General features: G+C 44.3%; 1 protein-coding gene, 1 long non-coding RNA gene and 1 other non-coding gene across 3 annotated transcripts; 1 reads left to right on the top strand and 2 right to left on the bottom strand.

Annotated features, from left to right (window-relative positions):
- Nucleotides 1-720: 720 nt before the first annotated feature.
- LOC105282242 lies at nt 721-5237 on the top strand. Its single transcript, XR_894464.3, has 2 exons — nt 721-909; nt 2542-5237. It is a non-coding gene; the product is annotated as an uncharacterized LOC105282242 (long non-coding RNA).
- Nucleotides 5238-15382: 10145 nt separating this feature from the next.
- On the bottom strand, nt 15383-15454 carry Trnap-ugg. The gene has a single exon. It is a non-coding gene; the product is annotated as a tRNA-Pro (tRNA).
- A 4212-nt stretch (nt 15455-19666) lies between these two features.
- On the bottom strand, nt 19667-21565 carry LOC105282243 (GS homeobox 1). The gene is made up of 2 exons (XM_011344097.3): nt 21037-21565; nt 19667-20537 (listed from the first exon to the last, which is right to left on the bottom strand). The coding sequence occupies exons 1-2, from the start codon at nt 21290-21292 to the stop codon at nt 19819-19821; spliced, it is 975 nt and encodes a 324-aa protein (XP_011342399.1). The 5' UTR covers nt 21293-21565; the 3' UTR covers nt 19667-19818.
- Between the last annotated feature and the right edge of the window lie 756 nt (nt 21566-22321).

Below are 22321 nucleotides of genomic sequence, written 5' to 3'. Positions count from 1 at the left end.
GCATCACGTACGGCTTTAATCTATTTAATTATTATATATTCTTCTCTGCCAATGTTTTAATTTTTTATTAAAATTTATTTCGTGCAGTTGGATAACATTTTCGTCTGCTTCTATTCAATTTCATCTGTTTGGCAGTAATTTTGCAAATGTTACGTACCATCTCCGCTGCATTATTTACATTACTTACATTTAATATAGAATAAATGGCGTAATAATTGATCAAGTTCATTAATATTCACGCAGGTTTATTAAAATTAGTGTGTAATAAAATGGACGAGAATGCATTTGCCCAGGCGTATGTATCGCCGTGTGTCGCACGTTCAAGCGCGACTTGCGATAATGAATTGCGGGCATTTCTCATTGCGCACGTCAATTACTGGCTTCGCGGCCGATAATAGTTTACCGATACGAACGCAGCGACCCTCCCGCATTTTCGCACGCGGCTGTAATTCCCTTCTGCAATTACTTAATTCTGCTCTAATTGCGAATCCGCGATCCGCGATTCCATTATTGCAATGTGTATTCAAGTGGTTATTGTGTTTACTGCTATTTGTCGCACAATATACGATTAATTAAAACACGAAGTACTTTCACGAAATGAAATAAATTCAATACGATTAAGCAAGATTTATATCAGAGCGTTTAACATTATTCCGGATAAAAATTCATGAATTTCGCATCAAACTAATGTAACTTCACACAATTTTCGCAGGGGCGGACACAAGGCGTACCCGTCAACGTATGAGTTTTGCAACTCTAACTACAGCGAACCGAGATGGAATCAAATTTATAACCCGACGCAGGAATTTCACCGTGTTGAACGAAATGCGGCGGAAGCTGTAAAAAGGGCACTCGGAAGAGAGGAGGAGGAGATACGAGGAACGGCGGAAAGTGCAGAGTGCATCTGCGGTTAGTTTGCGATTTTCGTTCAGTGTCGCGGAGTTATAAATGACTATACGTAAACGACTACGTAAACGAGCCAAAACCACGGTGTACCCGCACACGTGTACACAAGTTTTTGCCTTTCACCGGCTTCTCCCTCGTGCACGGTCGGTTGCGTCGACGACGGCAATGCACTCGAGGAAATGTTCGCCCGCCGTTTCGCGGGGCGCGCCTCTCCTCGTGAAGAGGCGTGAAATCCTTCGTACCTTTCGAAGATCCTCGAGAGATCCACCATGTCGAATCCCGATAGGGGATCCATTGCGCGTCCGACAAATCGATCGGTCCTGACGCGAGAAATCGGCGTGGAACGAGGCAGCTGCTTTCGACGACTTTTTCGGATTCGCGCGGCTCGAATCAACCGTTCTCGAGTGGTCGCCATTTATCCCAAATTGGAAACCATGACGCTTCGTCGACCTGTCGTGTGGTCAGGAGTCTCGAAAGCGTAAGATGTTCGATTTTTGAAGATCCGGTGGGATCGTTGTGCTCAAATCAAATGCATCTCTAATTATCGTAATACCTTCGAACATCGCGAACGAATGTTTTTTGTTAACCAGCGCTTATTAGCACAGTAACCGCTGAAAAGTTTTCCTTACTCAAACCGGGAAGTGCGCGTCGAAGAGCCTGGAAACTAGCCACTTTTCTCGGTTTTCGCTTTACTGTTCGCCTTCAGGAAAACGCGAATAAAAGAAACCGCGTTGCCTAGTTGAAAAATGCTTTTACTCAACTCGGGGATGGTACTCGAGGAAGTGCACAGTATGTATATTGCGCGATCCATTCTACTTATTTGAGAAGACGGCGAAACTTTTATTGCGCATACATCTGCCGTAGAGATTCAATAAAATTCCGGAGTACCAATTCCTCACTGACGAATGAACGTCACGACGTTTCTCGCAACGATCGCGAAGTTGACTTCCTGAATGAACGACGAAGAGTCGACCGACGAATTAAAACGGGAACCGAACGCGTATCGATATTTCTACGGAGACAAACGTGTTTTCGGTCTGGAACACCGGGTACTCCCGTTCCAGCCAATTTGTCAAGGAACTGACCGAGACAGCGCGGCGCCGACAAAGCCGACACGTTCGGGATAGAGTCTCGCATTGTGGCGAAACATACCATGCGAGTACCCAAAAAGACACCGGTCGAGGGGACCAAACTGAAGAAATCTGGAGGAGCAGCGAAAATCTTCGAATAGCTCTATGGTTCCACTGGTATACGGTACGCGGACACCTGGTGACTACCTGGATACCGTGAGGCGTGATGTAATTTACCTGGCGAGCGGTAACCCCTCTTGACCTGACCCTCCTCTTCATGAACGCGGGCAATAGGATGCTCTCTGACAAATTGTTGAATTCTAATGCAACCTAAGGCCAGAGGTCCTCGCTTCGAATCGAGATATTGATTTTATTCTCGCTTCTGTATTCTTTGGCATTTTACGCGATTTTCTATATCAGCATTTTTGGAATTCTCTTAATTCCGTATGTGGCTCGTGGAAGAAATAAATTACACGTAGACTCATAAATCGATCTGAAACGCGCGAAAAAGCTTATCGAAATTCTTTCCACCAGAGTTGGTACAAATGCAATTCTTAAATTTCAGATGAACGAGATAGTTTCTAAAGGGGATTTTCTGCGACGGTCTGAAACTGCAAGAAGACAAAGCGACAATGCTTTGTCATCCGAGACAGGATCCATTTGGCTTAATTCTCAAAAGAAAATACTGATGACTCTCACGCCTCGATTCTCGGATAAGAATTTGTCGTTGGTGTCACTGGCGCCACAGCAGTCTGATATATCCTTACCGGTCCCGACTTAATCCGACTGGCCATCAGTGCACCTGTGCGGAGACCATAAACTGAGAATTATGCTCGGCTAGATCTGTCGACTTTTATTGCCGGTCGTATTGCCGTTTCAGCGTTAGCTTTGACCTCATTAATTATTCGCGCGCGGGCGAAATCACGACGATATAAAATTAACGAACTCGTCGTCTTCTCATAAAAATAGAATCGAATAGAAATTAAACGACATTTCTACAATTATAATGTGCAATTTCGTTGAGAAATTGTTATAAATTATTAAATACGTTTCGTAGATTATAACATGTACCATAAATCGACATGATTTACAGCTTTACAGAAATGAAGAAAATATACTCAAATATGATAAAATTATCAAGAGCATAGTGCAACCAAGCGAAACCAGAGGAAGCATTATAAATTAAAACGTAAATGGAGGAAGCAAATTCTGTTTCGTTTCGAAACAGCTACATTATGCAGAGTATCGCGTACGAAAGTTACACCGTAAAGCTTTAAAACTTAAATCGAGCAGGGAAATCAGCACACTCGGCATTAAATTACAGATCTTCAGACGAAGCAATGTCTCGATCCCGTAGAATCACGGAGTAAAAGTCACGGGACATTTGCCCTTTCGAGCTCGTTCTGCAACGCGGCTAATCCTCGTCGACTCGTCTCATCTCTCGTAATTCACTGTCGGGTCGGGTGAAATCAACGGGCAAACGCCCGTCATGCACACTGGCGTGAAAGCGCAGCGAGCGGTAGCGATTGATTTACGCGTTGTTCGTGGTCACGAAGATCGGTGGAAGATCGCGTTCAGCTTATTAATTGATATTCCCGGCGGAAGAAGATCCGGCCGGGCGAGGACCGGTCGTGTGTGCCGAGCAAAGAACACGGGCCATCGAGTTCCCGATGGTATCTTTATATTTCATTATTACATTAAGCACTTCTGCACACAGCGGAGGGTACGCATCGCGCGTCGGGGCGCCCAACAATGAGGGCACCCACGGGGGCACACCCGTGATCTCTACGGCGTTCCACGGACGTATTATAGGCCGCGCGCGCACAATAGCTCGGTTCGATCAAACACACGCAGCCCCTCGCCCCTCGCATCCCGGGATCCTCGCCGGCGATGCGGCGATACTCTTCGGATACTCTTTACGTCAGATACAACGCGATTGTATCGTTGGCTCAAGCCCCGAAGTGGATCAACCGCGCCATTTACTCGGCTGGCTATCGGGGGAAAAATTATTATATCGAAACGTCGATCGCGCAGGAGATGTGCATCGAGACGCCAATTGACGTGCGGTTGTGTCAGTTAATTCTGTCGCGCGTTCTCAATTTGTACGCTTACGATTTCTTCCGGATTTATAACTCGACACGCTTGCATTTTACAGCGATCTGAATTAAAAGGAATTTCAAGAATTTGCCGCGGTGCCTGCAATTGTGCAAAGCAATCGAGTCTAATATGTAAGACGCGGATCTCGTCGTCTCTCGAGCCCATGAGAAATTCACAACTACTTGCGAGCTTATATCGAGCTTCCTCGGCTTGATACGCTGTTCTCAATAGATGTCGGCCTGCATAATACAGCAGACGTTTTTGGAACGTATCGTTTGCCCCCGAGGCGATCATCTTTTCTGCTTGTGTACTCAAGAAAAATTATAACCGTGTAGCCCGTGGGCCTGATGAATGCCCATAACTGCTGATCTCTGTTTGGTTACGGAACTAGTTGGGCTGGTCGGATATGACCGTTTTAACGAGCCATTAAACGGTAGTCCGACCGTTTTATGAGAATCACTGCGTCGCTATCGATTTTACGATCCACACGCCGAATCCCGCCGAATAATAAATTGCTAGTTTCTTTTATTGTCGCACGGTAAATATATTCTGCTGGAAGTTGATCACACAGTTTTGTCTGCGAATAGGATTTAGCGATTTAAACGAATACGATTTGCAGATAGCGGAGATTAAAAAAGCGCATTAATAATTATACGCGGGTTTTTCATCGCGCCGTTCAACGTATACGCATATGCGTATCCTTCTCGTTTGAACTAGGATGAAAACGAGGTCATTCCCTATTGTTCTCTTTTTCCGTTGCGATTAACGTCACGTTATAATCTATCTGCTTGCTGGAATATCCCGAATATCTGGACGCGCAAAATGCGAAGCGATATAAAATTTATGCAGTATCAATGTATATATCGTGCTACTTTCGCACATCTGTACAGTATTCCACATGTGCCGCACTAATGTGATCCTACATACGAAAAACGTGCCTGTGACCCCTCTAAAATTTTCGTATTAACTGCGATATTTAAATAATGCATGTATTGGCTCCAAATACAAATTTGTGCGGTTATTCGAGATTATTTCACTGATAACGTGCATTGAGCGATTATTTCACTAGTGAGTGACGTGCAGTCCAATAAAGTTCTTTTCATGTCCCGGATGTGTACAATTATGTGTACAATAATATTACAGAATAAAAAAGTAAAAAATGGACTTTTTTTCATTTCTTTTACAACTCACTCTGTGTGCTCTCTTTTCGTTTTGAGTGTGTGTATGTGTGCGTGGTCATCATGGTATTCGCGGGTGATCGAGCGCGCGCTCTTTCACGTAATTTCTCATGAGAGACGGGATCCTGAGAACGGCGCATTATTTTCAAACGAATTTTCCGCGCCTTTGCGCGACGTTTGGAGATTCCATTAAGACGAACGAACGAATGTAATCGCATAGAACGAGAAGAAAAGAGAGAGAAAGAAATAAGACGCGATGAATTTCCAACATCGTCGGACGTTCTCTACGTATCCCGTGAAACGCAACGTTTATTCCGTGACTTGTGTTGAACGTATCTCGAGTTTGTTCTGCAGGATAAAACCGTCACAGAAAGAGAGCAAGAGAGCAGAATTTTTCTCTGTGTTTACTCCGACTTTCTATTATTTGCTAAATCTCCTGCAGCGTAATTTCGAATCAATCTTGCAATTTTTACGTAGCGCAACAAAATTACATGACAAACATATTTCTCTGCTGAACTAAAATCGATCTTCTAAGATCGTTCTGATGTCTAAAAGGAGCTTGGTTTTACTACTGCTACTTTGTCCCTTTCCGAAAGGGTTGTTTAATCGGAAGAACACGAGAAGAATGCGAAGGTTGCAGAAAAACTCGTTTACTAGCAGAATTAATCGACCTGGCTTTAGCGTGGGACGTACGTTTTCCATCTGCATCTAGAGATATCCAGTGTAACAACGGTTCAGGACGAGGAGATTACTGATTCCTTCCCTCGAATAGCAGAGAGGGCAATCGATCGCGAGCGCGGAGTCAAAACGCAGAAGGACGGTTATTGTGTCACCGTCGATAATCCATTTAACAACCCGCTGGCGGAGCTAGTCTCCTCGTATGCTCGACAACGCAAATACCCGACTGCAAGGACCGCAAACCAATGTCAAATGCCCAGGGGGCGTGAACCTGAGACCGTGTACCTGAATGCGAATGGGGACCCAGCCGAAATACGTCTCCTTTAACCAAGGAATTTACTTGATCAACGACACACACCATTGTGGTAAGATTACCTCGTCGCTGAATATCGACTGTCACGACACATTCGGTTTTCGTCGATTAGTCGCTTTGCAAATATTTCAGAACGTACTCGATCTGATGACGCTTGCAATCTTATGCTGAAATATCTTTCACAAAAACGACGTGTAAATTAAATCTCTCCGCATTTAAAACAATTTCTTGATGTAATTTCCGTTTCTCTTTTAAATCATATTAAAAAATAATCGATTGAGACTCTTTGTGGCTTTTGAGAGGTGATTTTCAGGTAAATTGCGAAACTTCCTTGTGGAGCTAATGTTAACAAAAGATACGACGAATAGATTTGTGGAATTACTTTGCGGAATTTTGTTTCTTGCCGAAAGTTCGGACGTGTCTCATGGTGCTATGATTTACCGCTTACATTACGCGAAAGCGATTCAAGAAGTTTAATGCACCGGTCTGCTCTGTTTTAATGAGGCCTCTTTAAAGTTTCGCAAGATGATAACGCGGGGAATACGCGAGAGGAGAAATAAATGACTAAATGTATTTCCATATACTGTACAGCAATATTTCGTGCTTTAACCACCCTGATTTCGTATTCGTGATAGCAGACGATCACACGAAGCAGTCGTCACGCGACATGGTCTGGCCAAATTTTTCCAAAGGGCACGCGAACTACTAATATTACATCAAATCAAAATCACATCAATATTACATACGTGCTCATTTTTCGATAAAATAATTATTTCACAATTTAACTTTCAGGAAACTCGAACATTTTTCAATAAATTTTTAGATCCTGCCGTCTTTCACGGATATAATTTTTTCTTCGTAAATATTCTGCCGTTTGCAAACACATACATAGGTATTCGAAGATGCTGGCGACAGCACTCTCGAGAGACTGCCGACGAGTTCCTTTAGCTCGGTTGCTGAATACACAAATTTAACGATCTTATTAGAGCTCACGGGAAGTCGACTCGATGTATAACCAGGTGCACTTGATCTACTCGACGAGAGTGGAGGCGAGTGAGGAGCACTCGACGCGGCTTTAACGGTTCACTTGCCAGGCCGAATCGTCGTCGTTCTCGAATCGAACTGCAAACAGGGGCCGGTGGCTCCTACAGAGGAGGCGCGCAATGTGACAAACAATGCGACCCAGAAGGGCCTCATTAATTAAGCACGGCTCTTTTGCTCGAGTACCGGGGAGACCGACGAGCGATCGACACGCAATGCACTCTTTCACAAAAGGAACTGTTCGCGTTCACGCAAACAGAGCACGCCGACTACCTCTGAGAATGGCCACTGTTCCGCTCGTTTTCAGACGCGTACGAATGTTTTATAATGTAATATTATATGGGGTCAGGAAGAGAGTCGCATTGAAGCGAGATCGTCGAAGCGTGTAATTAATTGAAGAGTCGTCACGAGATTTTCTCGAGCCGCTAAACCGGAGATAGGTATAAAATTGAATTAACTGTGTTCGATATCGTTGTTTATGTTATTTCAGTTTATTGTAACGTTATCTACTTGTAGCACGCGGTGCGAACGTGTCAAGTGAACGTTTGACAAAGCTTTGCGCGATTTCGTTGTCAATAAAAGTAATGGATGTGACGCGGGAATCGCGTTCGATGATTATTAAAGCAACACGCGTGGAAGAGTGCGTTATACCCACACTGCAATGCAACAAAGAATAATTATTCGACAATATTGACAAAAATATTAATTTCTCAGTGACACGCGCGGTACAGTCGGCAAATTGAAAATTGTCTCTCGAACGAATATGTTAAGAATGTAGAAAATGTTCCGATAATGGACAAGCAATAATCGACACGAAATCCGATTGTTTGCGATTGAACGCGCGTGCATTCGTTTGCTCGCAACCGCATCAAATAAAATTCACGTCACGTAATTATAACTAACGGCCCGTCGGAATATGAGATATTTAAAAAATTCGGTTATTCCAGCGCACCGGCGTTATTTCGCAAATAATCATTCAAAATTAATCGTCAATCCCCGCGTGAGTTTCGCGGCTCCGCGAAATTAATTTCGTTACGCACCGTGCTTCAATTAAAGCCACATTCGTGCGAGGCTAAGGTTGCGTTATTATCCACGCGAGGCAAAGAGACTTGTCAATTAAATTTTTGCCTTATCGATGAAATCGTGAAATCAGGAAGAGGAGCCGGAGGACGAAGCGGAAGCGCATATTGGAGGATCCAATTGCTCGGGAGAAAAAGAAACATACTCCGATATTCGTGCTCGATATACTGACTCACGGCGGAAAACGTCATTAATTTACATTTTCAGGAGTGAAGAGCCTTCTCTCGCCATTACGACAAAAATTCATCAACGACGACGCGTTCATGCTCCATCTCATTCTCTCTTTTTTTTCCCTCGCCTCGCGTTCGCAATTATTCTCTTCGTCAGCTCTGCGCGCCTTCATTTTGATTTAGTGACGCAATTGGTCTCGCCGGGAAATAAAATTAGCATAGACATAAGTGGCCGCGATTTTTTACGACCGGTTAGAGAGCCCGGGCTGCAGGCGCTCATTGCCGCGCTATTATGCCGAAAGTCGCGGGCATTAGTCCGTTCCTCGTGCAGGGGTTCGGCCGTAATGTCATGCAAATTCCTCATTAAACGTCCCACGTTCGCAGCTATAAGTTACACACGCTGCTCGTTCCGTGTCGCTGCTTCGCGGAAGCGCGTTGTTTAATCAGAGCGGTAATAATAATGATTATCAACGGTGATTGTATTCGCGCGAGTCTTCACGAGTCGATGCAAATTGTGAAATGAAAATCGCAATTCAACGTGGATTCGGCGTCACCTGTGGATTTACGTCTATTCAGCCTTAATTATAACGGTGGCTGGTTATGTGAAACTGCACGGGGGATTGTTAGATTAATTAATTAATGCCTGTTGTACTAATAAAAAAATTAAATATACGAAAGTATTGTTCCGAAATTCATTATCTCGTCCGAATATCAACATAATATCAACAATAAAAAGCAAATAATATTCTGATTTTTCTGCACTCTTCTCCTGCAAAAGTAATATCCCATAGATAACCGAAAATGAATATCGTTATATAAGAAGATTTAAAGAGTGAAAAAATAAAAAGCTACGTAAAGTTTTCACGACGTGTAGAGCCTCTTTCGGGGATACGGACTTATCACAAACCGCAGAAACCGTAGAAGAATTTTCACACCTTATTCCCACGGTGGTACGGAAAACTCTTGATCGTCGGATTAGCGTGCTTCTGAAATATTTCGTTACATGCCGTCGCAGGGCGAAGTGACTCTCCCGGACGCGCGAGCGACATTTCAATTTGGCCGGCGATGCAGTTTCCGCGGATTGAAACGCGTCTCGAGTGTCGATAACCGATCCGAGGGATATCCTAGTCGCTTCCCTCTCCTCCCTCTCCTCCCTCTCTCCCCTCGGCCGTCTGTAAATCAAGCCCGAATTCCTCACTCGATTTCCATTACAAAAAACCCCATCGAGGCGCGCATCCGCGCAGGTACAAAAGCACTGACAACTCCTCGTTCGCGGGTCTCCATCAAGATAAAAGACAACGGGGGGAGGGGCCGAGGGGAGGGAGGCCCGAACGGAAAAGAAGTGGGCCTCGGTGTTAAGTGGCGTTAAGTCTCCTCGTGTGCTCTATTATGCGTCGGCACGCCGTTTAAGTTAATCCCGGCCCGATTCGGGCCGATAAACTCGGGGGTTAAATAAGGATTAGCGCGATGACTTGGCGCGAACGGTTGGCAGGTCGGTTTCTCGAAAACTCCCCTCCGGAAAATCGCGAGTGACCGATCAACGATGCCGAATTGCTGTCGTGCTCGTCGTCGTCGGCGTCATCATCGAAGAGAGCCATGAGGACGACAGACCGGCAGATCGGTATCGCCGCGTTAAAGTGACGTTAAAAGGCGTGAGGTGGATGAGACAGAGAGACGCGCGATCTCGCCAAAGTGGAGACGCGACAAGATTATCACGAAATTAGGGGGAAGCGTCGATTCATTTCGGGGAATACTGTTCGGCTGAATCGCGTGTGATCACGTTGAATTATGTAATGACAATCAATTATTACGTTCAATCGCATGCTTATCTTGCTTCTAATAATTCAACCGCATTGTCGTAGCGATATCGTAAATCATCCTCGATTTGCGAATTGCAAATATATTTAATTTTAATTTAATATATTTTAATTATAATTTTAATATATTTAATTTCGAATGACACATATTTATATTGTTATTCGATCGGCGATCCCAATCTTGCTATCCTATAATTTTAATGCAAAAACGTCGTATATTTGCATTAAACTTGCACGATTTTTTATATGTAACATTATAATATGAGATGGCACAAATCCGCGCGATTACGGAATTACATAATAATTCGCGATTTAACGTGGTAATTGAATTTATTTACCGTTACAGATGATCCGCAATCGCCGTTATTGCTTCTTTCCAGCGCTGAATTCTTCCCGTAATCCATTTAGAGTGAACACTGCACTTTTTCACTTCACTTTTTTCACGACGAATGTCGTCGACGGCACGGGACACGGAGTTTCGACGTGCGAGAACGCGAAAACGCGACGTAACGCCGATCTTTCGCAAACCCGTAATGGCGGGTGGCAAAGGGCAACGGACACGGATATCGAACGGCCTCGTTCGATCGCGATCTCGCGCTCCGCGGTGCTCCGCGACGTCCTCCCACGCGACTCGGCACTCGCGATCGGTGATCGGCGTGCGTGAGGCGCGGACGCAGTTAAAGATCGCGAAACGAGCTCGAGCGCTGACTCCGAAACGTCGCGATGTAGCGCGAGATAGTTCGAACTGGAGAAGAAAGCCGGAGGGGGAGGTAATTCAAAATGAACAGTGGTTCAAGTAGAGCGAACCTCGACTAGTCTCTGTGCTCCAACGTCTAATAATCCGATGCAATTTATCCTCGATTAATTGTTATCACGTTATTTAGTGCCGCTGGCACGTCAGTCGACGATAATCGCATTGATATCACGGAGTAATTGTCCCTTCGAATACGTCATTAATAATTAAAATGACTCGCGTGGTCGCTGTCGCGAAGTCAGCCGCGAGACGTTGGCGACTAGTCTGTATCCTCCAACTAATAATCCGCTGCAATTTATCCTCGATTAATTGTTATCACGTTATTTAGTGCCGCTGGCACGTCAGTCGACGATAATCGCATTGATATCCCGGCGTAATTGCCCTTTATTAATAATTAATATGACTCGCGTGGTCGCTGTCGCGAAGTCAGCCGCGAGACGTTCGCGCTAGTACAGCGGCTTCCCGGAATCGTTTCGCGCTTTTTTACCATTGCGTCCGCGATTCGCGCGCGAACGACCGCGACAACCGTGCGGCAGTTTCGTGGTTATTCATCATTCGATGATACCAGTGGATTTTCGAGTCGAGGGATAATATAATTGCGAAGCGAAGCGGCAGCGATTAGCCGAATCGCGGGGGCGATTATCGGCAGGATGCGCGGCGCGTCGTGAAGTCGTCGCGAAGCGACTCCGCTTTTCGGAACTGACCTAACCAAGTTCACGCAGTATCGGACGCAATACGGACGGTCGGTCGTCGCGTTTCGCGTTTGTTCGCTCGTCTCGCGAGTGAGTGTTGCGAGTGCAACGAGTGCCGGGAGTGCCGCATGATGTGACTATCGAGATCGCGTTGGTTATTTGTCGCGGACGAAATGAGCGTCGCGAGTGCAACTCGAAACGACGAGAGTGCGAGATCGCGATCGAACGAGGCCGTTCGATACCCGTAACCGTTGCCCTTTGTCATCCATTACGGGTTTCCGGAAGATCGGCGTTGCGTCGCGTTTTCGCGTCCTCGCACGTCGCCGAGGAATTCGATCGAAAGACTCGCCGGAAAACGATGACAGTCGTTCGTCATCTTGCGCCGAAGGAGAAGTGACACGCGATCGTCGTGTTTCACAGCTGTTGTTTATTTACGTGTTACGCTAAGCGGACGTCACGAGTGCGAATAAATGCCGGGATATCGAGCGTATTAATTAGTATGGGTGATTGTCACTTTTTAATTGCATCTCGAATGCGTCGCGAGTGTTCCGCGTTGCTCGTGTGTTTCGCGTGTGTCGCGAGTGAGAAAGTGCAGTGCCAAGTCAAACGGATACATTATTTGCTGCTACTGCTGTGGCTGCGGCGATTAGAATGCCGGATCGACTGTTTCTTGGATCGAACGTGAATGAAGCACGACGAGAAGGTCATCGGAGCAGAACGATGTTGCATCCGTGGGAAGTGAATATGTGCATTCTTCATACGATTAACTATTTATTCATTATTTGTGATGCATGCGATACTACTGATCATCGATGATGCGATATTAATCAGCGTGATTTGGCACGCACTTTGCATCGCCTTCGGCACTGCAACTGCTCGCGAAATATCTCTGAACGAAATATTTTGTTACCGAAATACGAAATCAATTAATATAATTTAATATTACGTATAATATTAAACATCACGCGCACTAAGCGCTAGGAAAATCGAGTACAATAAATACTTGACTAAAACGTGCGTTTCAAAAAACAAAATTATCAATGCAGGATCGGAATCATACAAAGTGAGCTATCACAGTTTCCTAAATATTCCCCGAAACGTTTTAACCGCGCGAGCTGCCGAGCGTTTGTAGCACCTGCCAAGATATTATACCGCGCGATACACGTGTTTCCAAAGTTGTCAGTCAACAGCCTTTAAGATCGCCCGCGGCTCGCGGTATCGCTCGAACGAACAATCTCTCGATCTCTCGGCGCGGCATTCAAGTCCATTCAAAATCGTCTGTCCGACCGCACGTCAATTGGGGAGATCGGGATTTCCCGTCCCTTCGGATGCTTCCTATGCGTTCATCGACGCGACCACAAATCTTCCCCGGCGACCCTCCGGCTCCTAAAGACCGCGCGCGGCGCGTTGCACGGCGTGTTTTTGCCCGGAGGGTGACGACACGTTACGAAGCGAGTTAACTGCACCGAAACAAAGGTACAACGGCCTTTCTTCCTTTTTTCCCGACCGGTAAACGAAGGTGTTGTCGTTTTTTGCGCAGAGAGGGCTGCGCCCGAAATTAAGTGGCTGTTTCATGGCGCTAATTGTGACAAATGCCATGGCAAATATGGTACACTGTAGTTTACTGTCGGAAAAGAGAATGCTCCTTTTTTGTCTGAAATCATTTTTTATATCTGTTTCCAGCGTGATGACTATATTGAACTTTTGTTAACACATTTTTGCCCTAATGAGGATAAAGCGTTTTTTTGCCAATTACGTGAATATTAATAATTAGTTTGAAACAAACTCCGTTTCAACGTGGAAATAACCGATTGCCGGGGTTCGAGTGTGGGGAATTTAACGGCCCGGTAAACTCGCTCGGCACGATAAATTTGTCTCAGCGACGTCCCCGAAATCTACCGACGTCGTTGACTCCGCACAACGCGCGAAACGTTCAGGAAACGTAAACCATGCAAACCGGCGTGATGTTTCTTATTGCAACACAAGTGCATCGTGCAACGATGTAGTAAGAATGCAACGTGCGCAGCCTTATCGGTCATCGTCGCGCTCGTACGATGATGCGAGAATAATTACGTAGCGACAACCGCGAATGATTAGCTCTCGATTTTTCATTGTCGTGCATCATAAAATTCGCGCCGGCGAAGCGTACACGGGCGATGAAGATCGATTCACTGCGGCGGTGGTCGCAGGACGTTTTAATGATTGAGAGACGTCGAACGTCCCAGGAGATAAATTTTTTACATGTCGGGAACGATCCGACGCACAACTCCGCGGCGGAGTGAAATAAAATAGTAAAAGCAGCAAGAGGTGAATGATTTGTGTCATGCAATGCGCGCATCATAATCCACGCGGACCGAATATCAATTTCACACGAAGAAATATTACTTCCGAGAGTTATTTCACATATTATCTTCCATCTTTAATCCTATTTCTCAACCGCAATTCATTTTGATGACAAATACTCTAATAACAAACCTAATGTATATTAGCTTTCGAGAGAGTCATCGTGACAAATTTACCGCACAATTGCTAGTTCCTTTCGCTCTAATGGGTTAGAAAGTAGGAAAGGCGGCCCTTTTCGTCCGAAAATTGCTAACAGCCGCCAAAGGTGTCCCGGTAGTCGCGGCAATTTAAGACAGAAACAATAAAGATAGGGTTTCACCGAGTCATTACATCATCATTATGCGTGGCAGGTGGCATATCACCCACACGAACGCTATCCGTCCCGCGCACCTCTTCCTGTGTGATCTTCGCATTAAACCGTGAAATACACACGTTAAACGCACCTGTGTCCCAAGCATGACCGCCTAATATGAGCCGGCAACTTTCAGGAAATTGCCTTTGGGACCAGTTTAACTTAACCGAAAACCTGCCCGAGCGTGCTGCAATGGTCGATTTAACGTTGTAAACCTGTTTCTACGCGGTGAAAGGAAACATTTCTTGGAGACATATTTGTTTGAATCATATTTGTCTAATTTTATAATAGGTGTTAATAATTAGTTGATCGTTGCAGATCAAACATAGCCTGCTGCTATGTCTGCTAATTGTCTTAATCGTCAATATCGTTTGTCTTTGTAAAAATCTAACACACTAACTTGATATCTGAGATTAAATTATTATCCTAATGCAAGTTTTAAAACACTTTAAAAAATGTTTTATCTATCTCAGTAATAAACACAAATAGATGGAAGCATGTTGCAGTACAAAGAATCATTAGAGTAATTATATATGTTTTATTTACATATGTGTTATCAGCTATTGCGCAAATACAGTGCAAAGTGCAGACCGTATTTAAACAAGAATTTACTATAGTTTCCAAGTTTATCTAATTTTCATATCACGTACAATTGGTTCAATTGGCATAATTAGTTGAAAATGAGACATGGAAAATGCGTACGTCCGTTCAAAAGTGTATTTATTATCCTATTTTCTGCCTTAATTTCTAAAAAGTAAAACTTATTACTTTTTATTATATTTTATCAATTATAACATCAATTATTCTGTTCAATATTGCTAATTACGAAAATGTATAATGATACATATATGTGTATAATAAATACATGAAATACGTGAAAATAAAAAAAGTGGGCTCAGCCGGGATTTGAACCCGGGACCTCTCGCACCCAAAGCGAGAATCATACCCCTAGACCACTGAGCCGCTTATACTGAATGATGCTTACCTTGTGGTATCATACTGTGATATACGGCATAGTCAATTTTATTTCCATATATAATATTGTATAATACTTCTATCTTGTTTCATTTAATTAGTAATATCTAATGAAACAATTATTTTCTAAATATGATTAAAACATTCAAGTAAATTAAAGATATAAATTTAATTACTATTAGTACGAAATTTATTTCCTGGGACGCCAGCGTTCAACGTCTCTCAATCATTAAAACGTCCTGCGACCACCACCGCAGTGAATCGATCTTCATCGCCCGTGTACGTTTCGCCGGCGTGAATTTTATGATGCACGACAATGAAAAATCGAGAGCTAATCATTCGCGGTTGTCGTACGTAATTATTCTCGCGTCACCGTACGAGCGCGACGATGACCGATAAGGCTGCGCACGTTGCATTCTTACTACATCGTTGCACGATGCACTTGTGTTGCAATAAGAAACACCACGCCGGTTTGCATGGTTTACGTTTCCTGAAAGTTTTGCGCTTTGTGCGGAGTCAACGACGTCGGTAGATTTCGGGGACGTCGCTGAGACAAATTTATCGTGCCGAGCGAGTTACCAGGCCGTTAAATTCCCCACACTCGAACCCCGGCAATCGGTTATTTCCACGTTGAAACGGAGTTTGTTTCGGACGAAATATCCTCAAACTTTCGTTCTCCGACGTTTCCCTAAATTGTTACCTCTCTCACTATTTTAGGAAAACTGTTGCTTCTCGCGAAGGTCCTAAAAGATCCCTTTTTCTTTCTGTCAGTAAAATTCCTGTTCTTTTATTTTCCCGAGGATACTTGATTTTTTCTATAAACACATCTTCGGCAGAGATGCAATAGAAAACATTTTTAACGTAAATAACTTTCGTCCAGAAATGTTTCTATTGTATTTATCAAAATTTTCGTAGTCGCATCTGCTGGTATCGATCGATCGATTTCAGCCATGTCGTGAAAACGATCCACAATGCTCGACATCGCTGTCGCCATTGTTCCCGGTTGGGTGTAAAGAGCCAAAAACGGTTTCAACTTTCGAGTGCCCGCACCACCCCGTCTCTCGCCCTCCGCCACTCTTCCACTCTTGAGTGCTGTCGCGGTGGCTTTTTCCAGCTTTGATGGAGCGCCTCTCCAGTGCGCATAAGATGAAATGAATTAGTGCACCAGAACCAGAAATCGACCGACACTCTGTCACCCTCTCTTCGTTTCTCTCTCTCTCTCTCTCTCTCTCTCTTCTCTCTTCTCTTCTCCCTGTTCTCTTTTTCTTGTTTCGTTTTTCACCGTCGTCTCTTTCCCTCGAATTTCGAGTCGCGCGGACCGTTGCGGTCTCGTGTCCCACGAGTTCCTCTGGAGAGTGCGTCGCGAGTTCGCTCGGACTCATTAGAACCACTCGAGCGGACCCTCTTCGGCAGTCTGACGAAACACGACGCTCTGTCAGGATCGTTGAATAAGAACGGTTGCAGCCGCGAGTTGCTGCTGGGGGTGAGAAACCTCGCCGCGGTTTCAAGCTTATAGCGTGGTCACCCGGACAGAATTTAAATCAACCAAGAAATTTATCATACACGCACGAGCCGCGATGATGCAACGTGTGAAAAGAATATTCTTCTTCCATGATATCTTGTCCAACAACTTGTCAAACTGATTGTGAGTGGCTCATGTAAGTAAAGAAGTTTGTTGGAAAACAGATTAAGAAAAGGGGAACGTAACATAAAAGAATTGCTTAAAGAACGCGATAATATTGACGGTATATATTATTTTTATTTTGATCGTTGTATAGTTAGTGTTTGCAGGTAATTTGTTAATTCACTGAAATTAAAGATGCATGGAAAATTACACACTGCCGACAGTTTTCTATAATTCAGGAGGAAAGAGATTGAAAATATTTGTCGTGATGGGATTTCTATTATACATCTACTTTAATTCAGATCGAGTTCCTCAATCATCTTAAATACCTATCACAGAAAAGTGGTCAAGCGGAATATCATATTACATAATATAATATAAATAAAGCAGCGATGTTGCATGTTGTTGATGGCTATAAGTTAGCTCATAGAATTCGGTAGTAAAGTCGGATAATGTTTAATACATTTGCCCTGGCGTTGCACGCAATTCATCCCGGCGCATTAAGTTTCTCGGCGGCGTCGGAACACACGGGAGTGAAACGCGCATAATTATTCCAGCGGTTCTTCATTAGCGCAGCCAACATAGAGTTTCACGGCGCGGAACATACCGCGATCCAGCGGTCGAAATCAGCTGGCGCACACGCGAATGCCAATGGGCGTACAAAGGAGTGCCGGCATCTACATATTATTCGCACTGTCGGTGATCCGATTGAATCCGCCGCGTGACGAGGCGTGAGCACGCGAGGGCCTGGAAAATTGAATTGGGCGTCACATCGGGGAATCATTCAGCCCGTTGCTGCCACGAGTCATCGGGACGTTGAATTCCGATCGAAAAGCAAAAGGCGACGTACTAGATTTTTTTTATCTACGAATACTAGCGTGCACGCAAAAATCATTCTCTCGTGGATGATCCTGCGAATTCCTCTCTTTTAAATCCGTCATCTATTATGTATGATCCGCGCCTGATTAAAGCCCGTCGTAACTCAGGGGCAACCGCTACCTCAGGTAGCAAAAATTAGAAAAGCCGGTTTCGGGCATTTAAGAGGCCACTCCATACATCACTTGTACTCGCATTCACACTTCGAGATTTAAACTGCCATAACTGAATGCGATCTTTAACGCTCTCAAGAGGCGAGAAATTGTCGCCAAATCCGCATTCCTTAAACGTCCCTCGAACTCATTCCGGGCGATCGTCAAAAGCACCGGCCGCCGTTGTGCGGGACGAAAGGCAGAAAGAGGCGGATCATGGAAACGCGATTTTTTGATTCCGACTTTTCGCCCGGGCCCGTCGTCGTCATTCAGTCTGCGCGATCGGTCCCTCCCCCACCATCCTACGCGTCATTGATCCTGCGATGAATGAATGAATGAACCAAGTCTACGCGATGTTGGGGACTTCTTGGCTACTGTGAATGGGCGCGGCGTTGTCGCGCTCGGGCCCCGGAAAAAAAAGGACAGCCGGCCGGTTTTCACGTCCCGTCGGGTCCCGCGAATGGGGCAACACAAGTGTGCCATTGTCGGCCCGGGTCCGGGGCTTCGAGAGCGCGAGAGACCTCGCGCATTGTCGCACGGCTCCTTAACACCATTAACTACGTTTTACCTTAAATTTAACCTAAAGTGGGGGCCCTCTTGACAAATTTCGGAGATTTAAGGCAACACCGGTTTCCCCGCCGACAATGGTGAACGGGGCCCTTCGAGTGACCGCGTTGTACTCTTGTTGAGTTGTACTCTTTCTGGTTGATCGTTTGACTGGAAAATCGCGCACAAGCGCGCGTTACGTCGTTGAAGGTGGCGACGTGTGTCGGAGATTCTTCTTTATGATGAATTGATGCGTTATTCGTAGATTTCATGTGTGAGTAGCTATATCTCGATAATCAGCTATGTATGTAACTTTTTATTTACGTGACTATTGCCACTTATTCCTTAAAAACGATATCTGAGTACCAATATGTATGAATATGCACCACATCTGATGTAATGAAATAGATTTGAAACATTAGGTGCGCACGGAAAGATAATATCAGCTTATATTGAGTGCTACTTCAATGCTACCACAAAAGTAAGGTAATATTTTTGCATTATTTTCTATTATACATATTACGCTAATAAGAAAGAATTAACCGTAATGAGAGTTAGGGGAATTTAATTCAAGTGATTATGATTAAGTTCATTTTATATTAATTAGGACAGTTATCAGTTTTCTGTCATTAAATAAAATTCTGCTTTACCTTTACTTTCTACGATTTCCTTACATATTCATGTACATGAGATTTTCTCAATATTTTACTATATTTTATAACTCATATTTCCTCATAAAAATATGCATTGATATTTATTATATAATACATATGTACATGCATATGTAAATGTATTGTTGGCTACCAAGGAATTGAAATATTAAAGAAGACACATTAATAAGGTAGCAAGAATATTTATTTTATTTGATGAGATTTATATTAAAAATATACAATCTTCTTTCTTTACATAAATCATTCAAAAATATATCTACAGTACAATTGTACGGAATATATTTACAATATTTACAAGAGCTGAGCGCATTTTGATACAGTTTAATTATCGTTTTTGGGTGTTAGAGACTTTTCTTCAGAATATTTATATTTACTCATGTAATATTTAATTATCTATGCACAGAGCCATCGAGAATTTAAACCTTGCCTATATAACTCCAAACAGAGTACAGATCTCGAGAACTTGTGTACCGACTTCAGGATTTACGAGTTAACAATTCTCTCGACGGTGTGCTTTGTGCATCCTATACTTCTGAACACCGGAGTTGTAATCGCCTCCGGATTCGAAGTCTGATAATTTGCCGCCACCTCCATCTTCCGCCTCTTGTTGTCTCCTACGTCAGCCTCCGTCAGACTCCTCTTGCAACTCAGAGAGAGATCCCGCGCTTCGTACCCGACAAGTTGATGCTCCTGCATGGGATTTATTCTCGTGAAGTCGAACTTCTCCTCGTAGCGTGCGTCTTCGTTTGCAATCGATCGCTCGAGGCGTTCAGTCTCAACGGGACCGCGGCTGGATTTCCCGTTTTCGCCGCTCTTCGGGGACGTCTTTTCGTCATCCTCTTGTTCACACTTCTGTCCGGGCGACTCCTCGCCGCAACTGTCTTTCCGTTTGCCGCAGGTTCTCAGGCAGCAACACTTTTGGCTCTGACCGGACGGCAGGTCCTCCTTCTTGTATTTGACTCGACGGTTTTGGAACCAGATCTTCACCTGCTTCTCCGACAGACGCAAATTGGTCGCAATCTCGATGCGACGCAGCCGCGACAGGTACATGTTCGCGGCGAACTCACGCTCCAATTCCAATAACTGAGTGCTGGTGAACGCGGTTCGGATGCGCTTCGAGCTGTTACTGATGGAGCCCGGGGACTTTGGCGGTGGCGTCGGAGTGCTGTTGCGCGACGGTGATTCGCTAGGTGCTGAAACGTCTGATGGAAAAGGTCAGGGGTTAATGGCGTCGCTACGAGATCGTCGCGCGAGGGGGAGACTCGATGGATTCGACGTTCGCTTTTACGTGATACGTCCAGGGCAGTTGAGAAAATACGGAAATGCGGAAATGTATATTTTACATCAAAATAATATTTCGTGAATCTCAAGAGAGTGGAGAGGAGCATCTAGAGACATTTATGAAATAAGTCAGGAATATTGAAAACTGAGATCTTTTGTGATCTATTTTTATTTGTACTTTCTTAATTAGTTTGTGACAAATGATGTCTCTCTTAATATAGACTCTCTTAGTAGGATGTGTCTAATTTTAGAATTGCTACCGGAGTTGTTAAAATAATAGTTATTTCCAGGAAATGTAATCATTTCCTTATTAATGGCTGTGCTACGTGTTCAAAGTAAAAGTAATTATAACACATTTGTAGTTAATTATAACAGCTAATGAGCATTGCTGTTACTCACGTGTTAGTTAGCTATATTTACCTGATAGTCTGCTGGCTGAGGTGTTTAATGGCGACGGGGGACTCTGTCCAGGTATCGGCAAGACGGTCAGAGCTGGTGGAGTGATCGGCACAGGCATAGTAGGTGGTCTAGGCACTGGTCTGATCGGTTGATAGCCCAATCCCAGATTGAAAAAATTGAACATGTAATTAGGCAGCTGGTTCCCATAATACGGCAGCGGGTACGAGGGTGGTGAGTTGTTGCCGATTAGAGAGTCCACCAGGAAACTTCGGGACATCCTCCTTTCGATCAATGACCCTCTAGGGAGTCAGCACAACTTCTCGAGTTGCGTCCACGAGTTTAGTCCGCAGAGTTCACACGCGACACAAAGTAATCCAACGATTATCGAAATTTTCTCATCGCACTTAACTTCATGCTTAATCCTCGGCTTAAAGTTTAATAGGACGAGATCCTACTTCCGAACAATGTATTCTGCAAAGTCACAGTCCTTGAACTTTCTTTCCGACGTTGTTCTCTTCGAGTGACTCTCTTCTTCCGTCTTCTCTAACTCCTTGCGTATATTTACGCGATATTGATCCACACCGTGCCCTTTAATTATGAGAGAAGAGACCAAGTTAGATATCGCGACTCGCGGATCCTGTCTGTACGGTGGTGCATCGGGCTCTGCATCCTGAGGACACCGAATTCGTTGTATATATACGGGGTGCAAACTCCACCCAGGGGTTGGTTTTTGATCCGGGGCCCCTTTGTATGGGCCCCGCCCTTCTTCTTCGTGAGGGTGCCCCTTTCGGGGTTCACCCTAACTGCCCTCCCCGGGGAACGACAGTGAGTAGGGCATTTTCTCGTAGCGCTAATTCGACGGGTGGCTAATATCACCGGAAATTTTATACGGCCTCTTTACCCATCTTTCTATTATTATCGACGCCCCGATCCTGCCCGCCGTTATTTCGCAGCACGGCCGATAAACTCAAAGTGTAATTTAAATCGATGGAAATGAGCTGGCGCTACAACAATGTCAAGAATGAACTCTTGTGTTTGCTTCGTTGACAAATTAATAAAAAGTTTTAGTTACTTCTAGTTTCGAGATTTGCAATTGTAAAAAACATTGCCGCAATCATAATTTTATTATGGAAACTTGATACATTAAAATATTTTTATTATTCGAAGATACAACAATCATTATTAAATTTCATCAGAGTTTCATGTGTTTTCGCAATATTAATACAGTCTCCGTCACATTAGAAAGTGGTGACCTAAATTCATACAATTCAGTTTCTACGAGAGTAGCAAAAGAAAAAGACCCTTT

The sequence above is a fragment of the Ooceraea biroi genome, chromosome 12, assembly GCF_003672135.1.
Source record: "Ooceraea biroi isolate clonal line C1 chromosome 12, Obir_v5.4, whole genome shotgun sequence".
NCBI lineage: Eukaryota > Metazoa > Arthropoda > Insecta > Hymenoptera > Formicidae > Ooceraea > Ooceraea biroi.
Note: the sequence above shows the minus strand (reverse complement) of the source record. Positions and strands in the feature narration are given on the sequence as shown.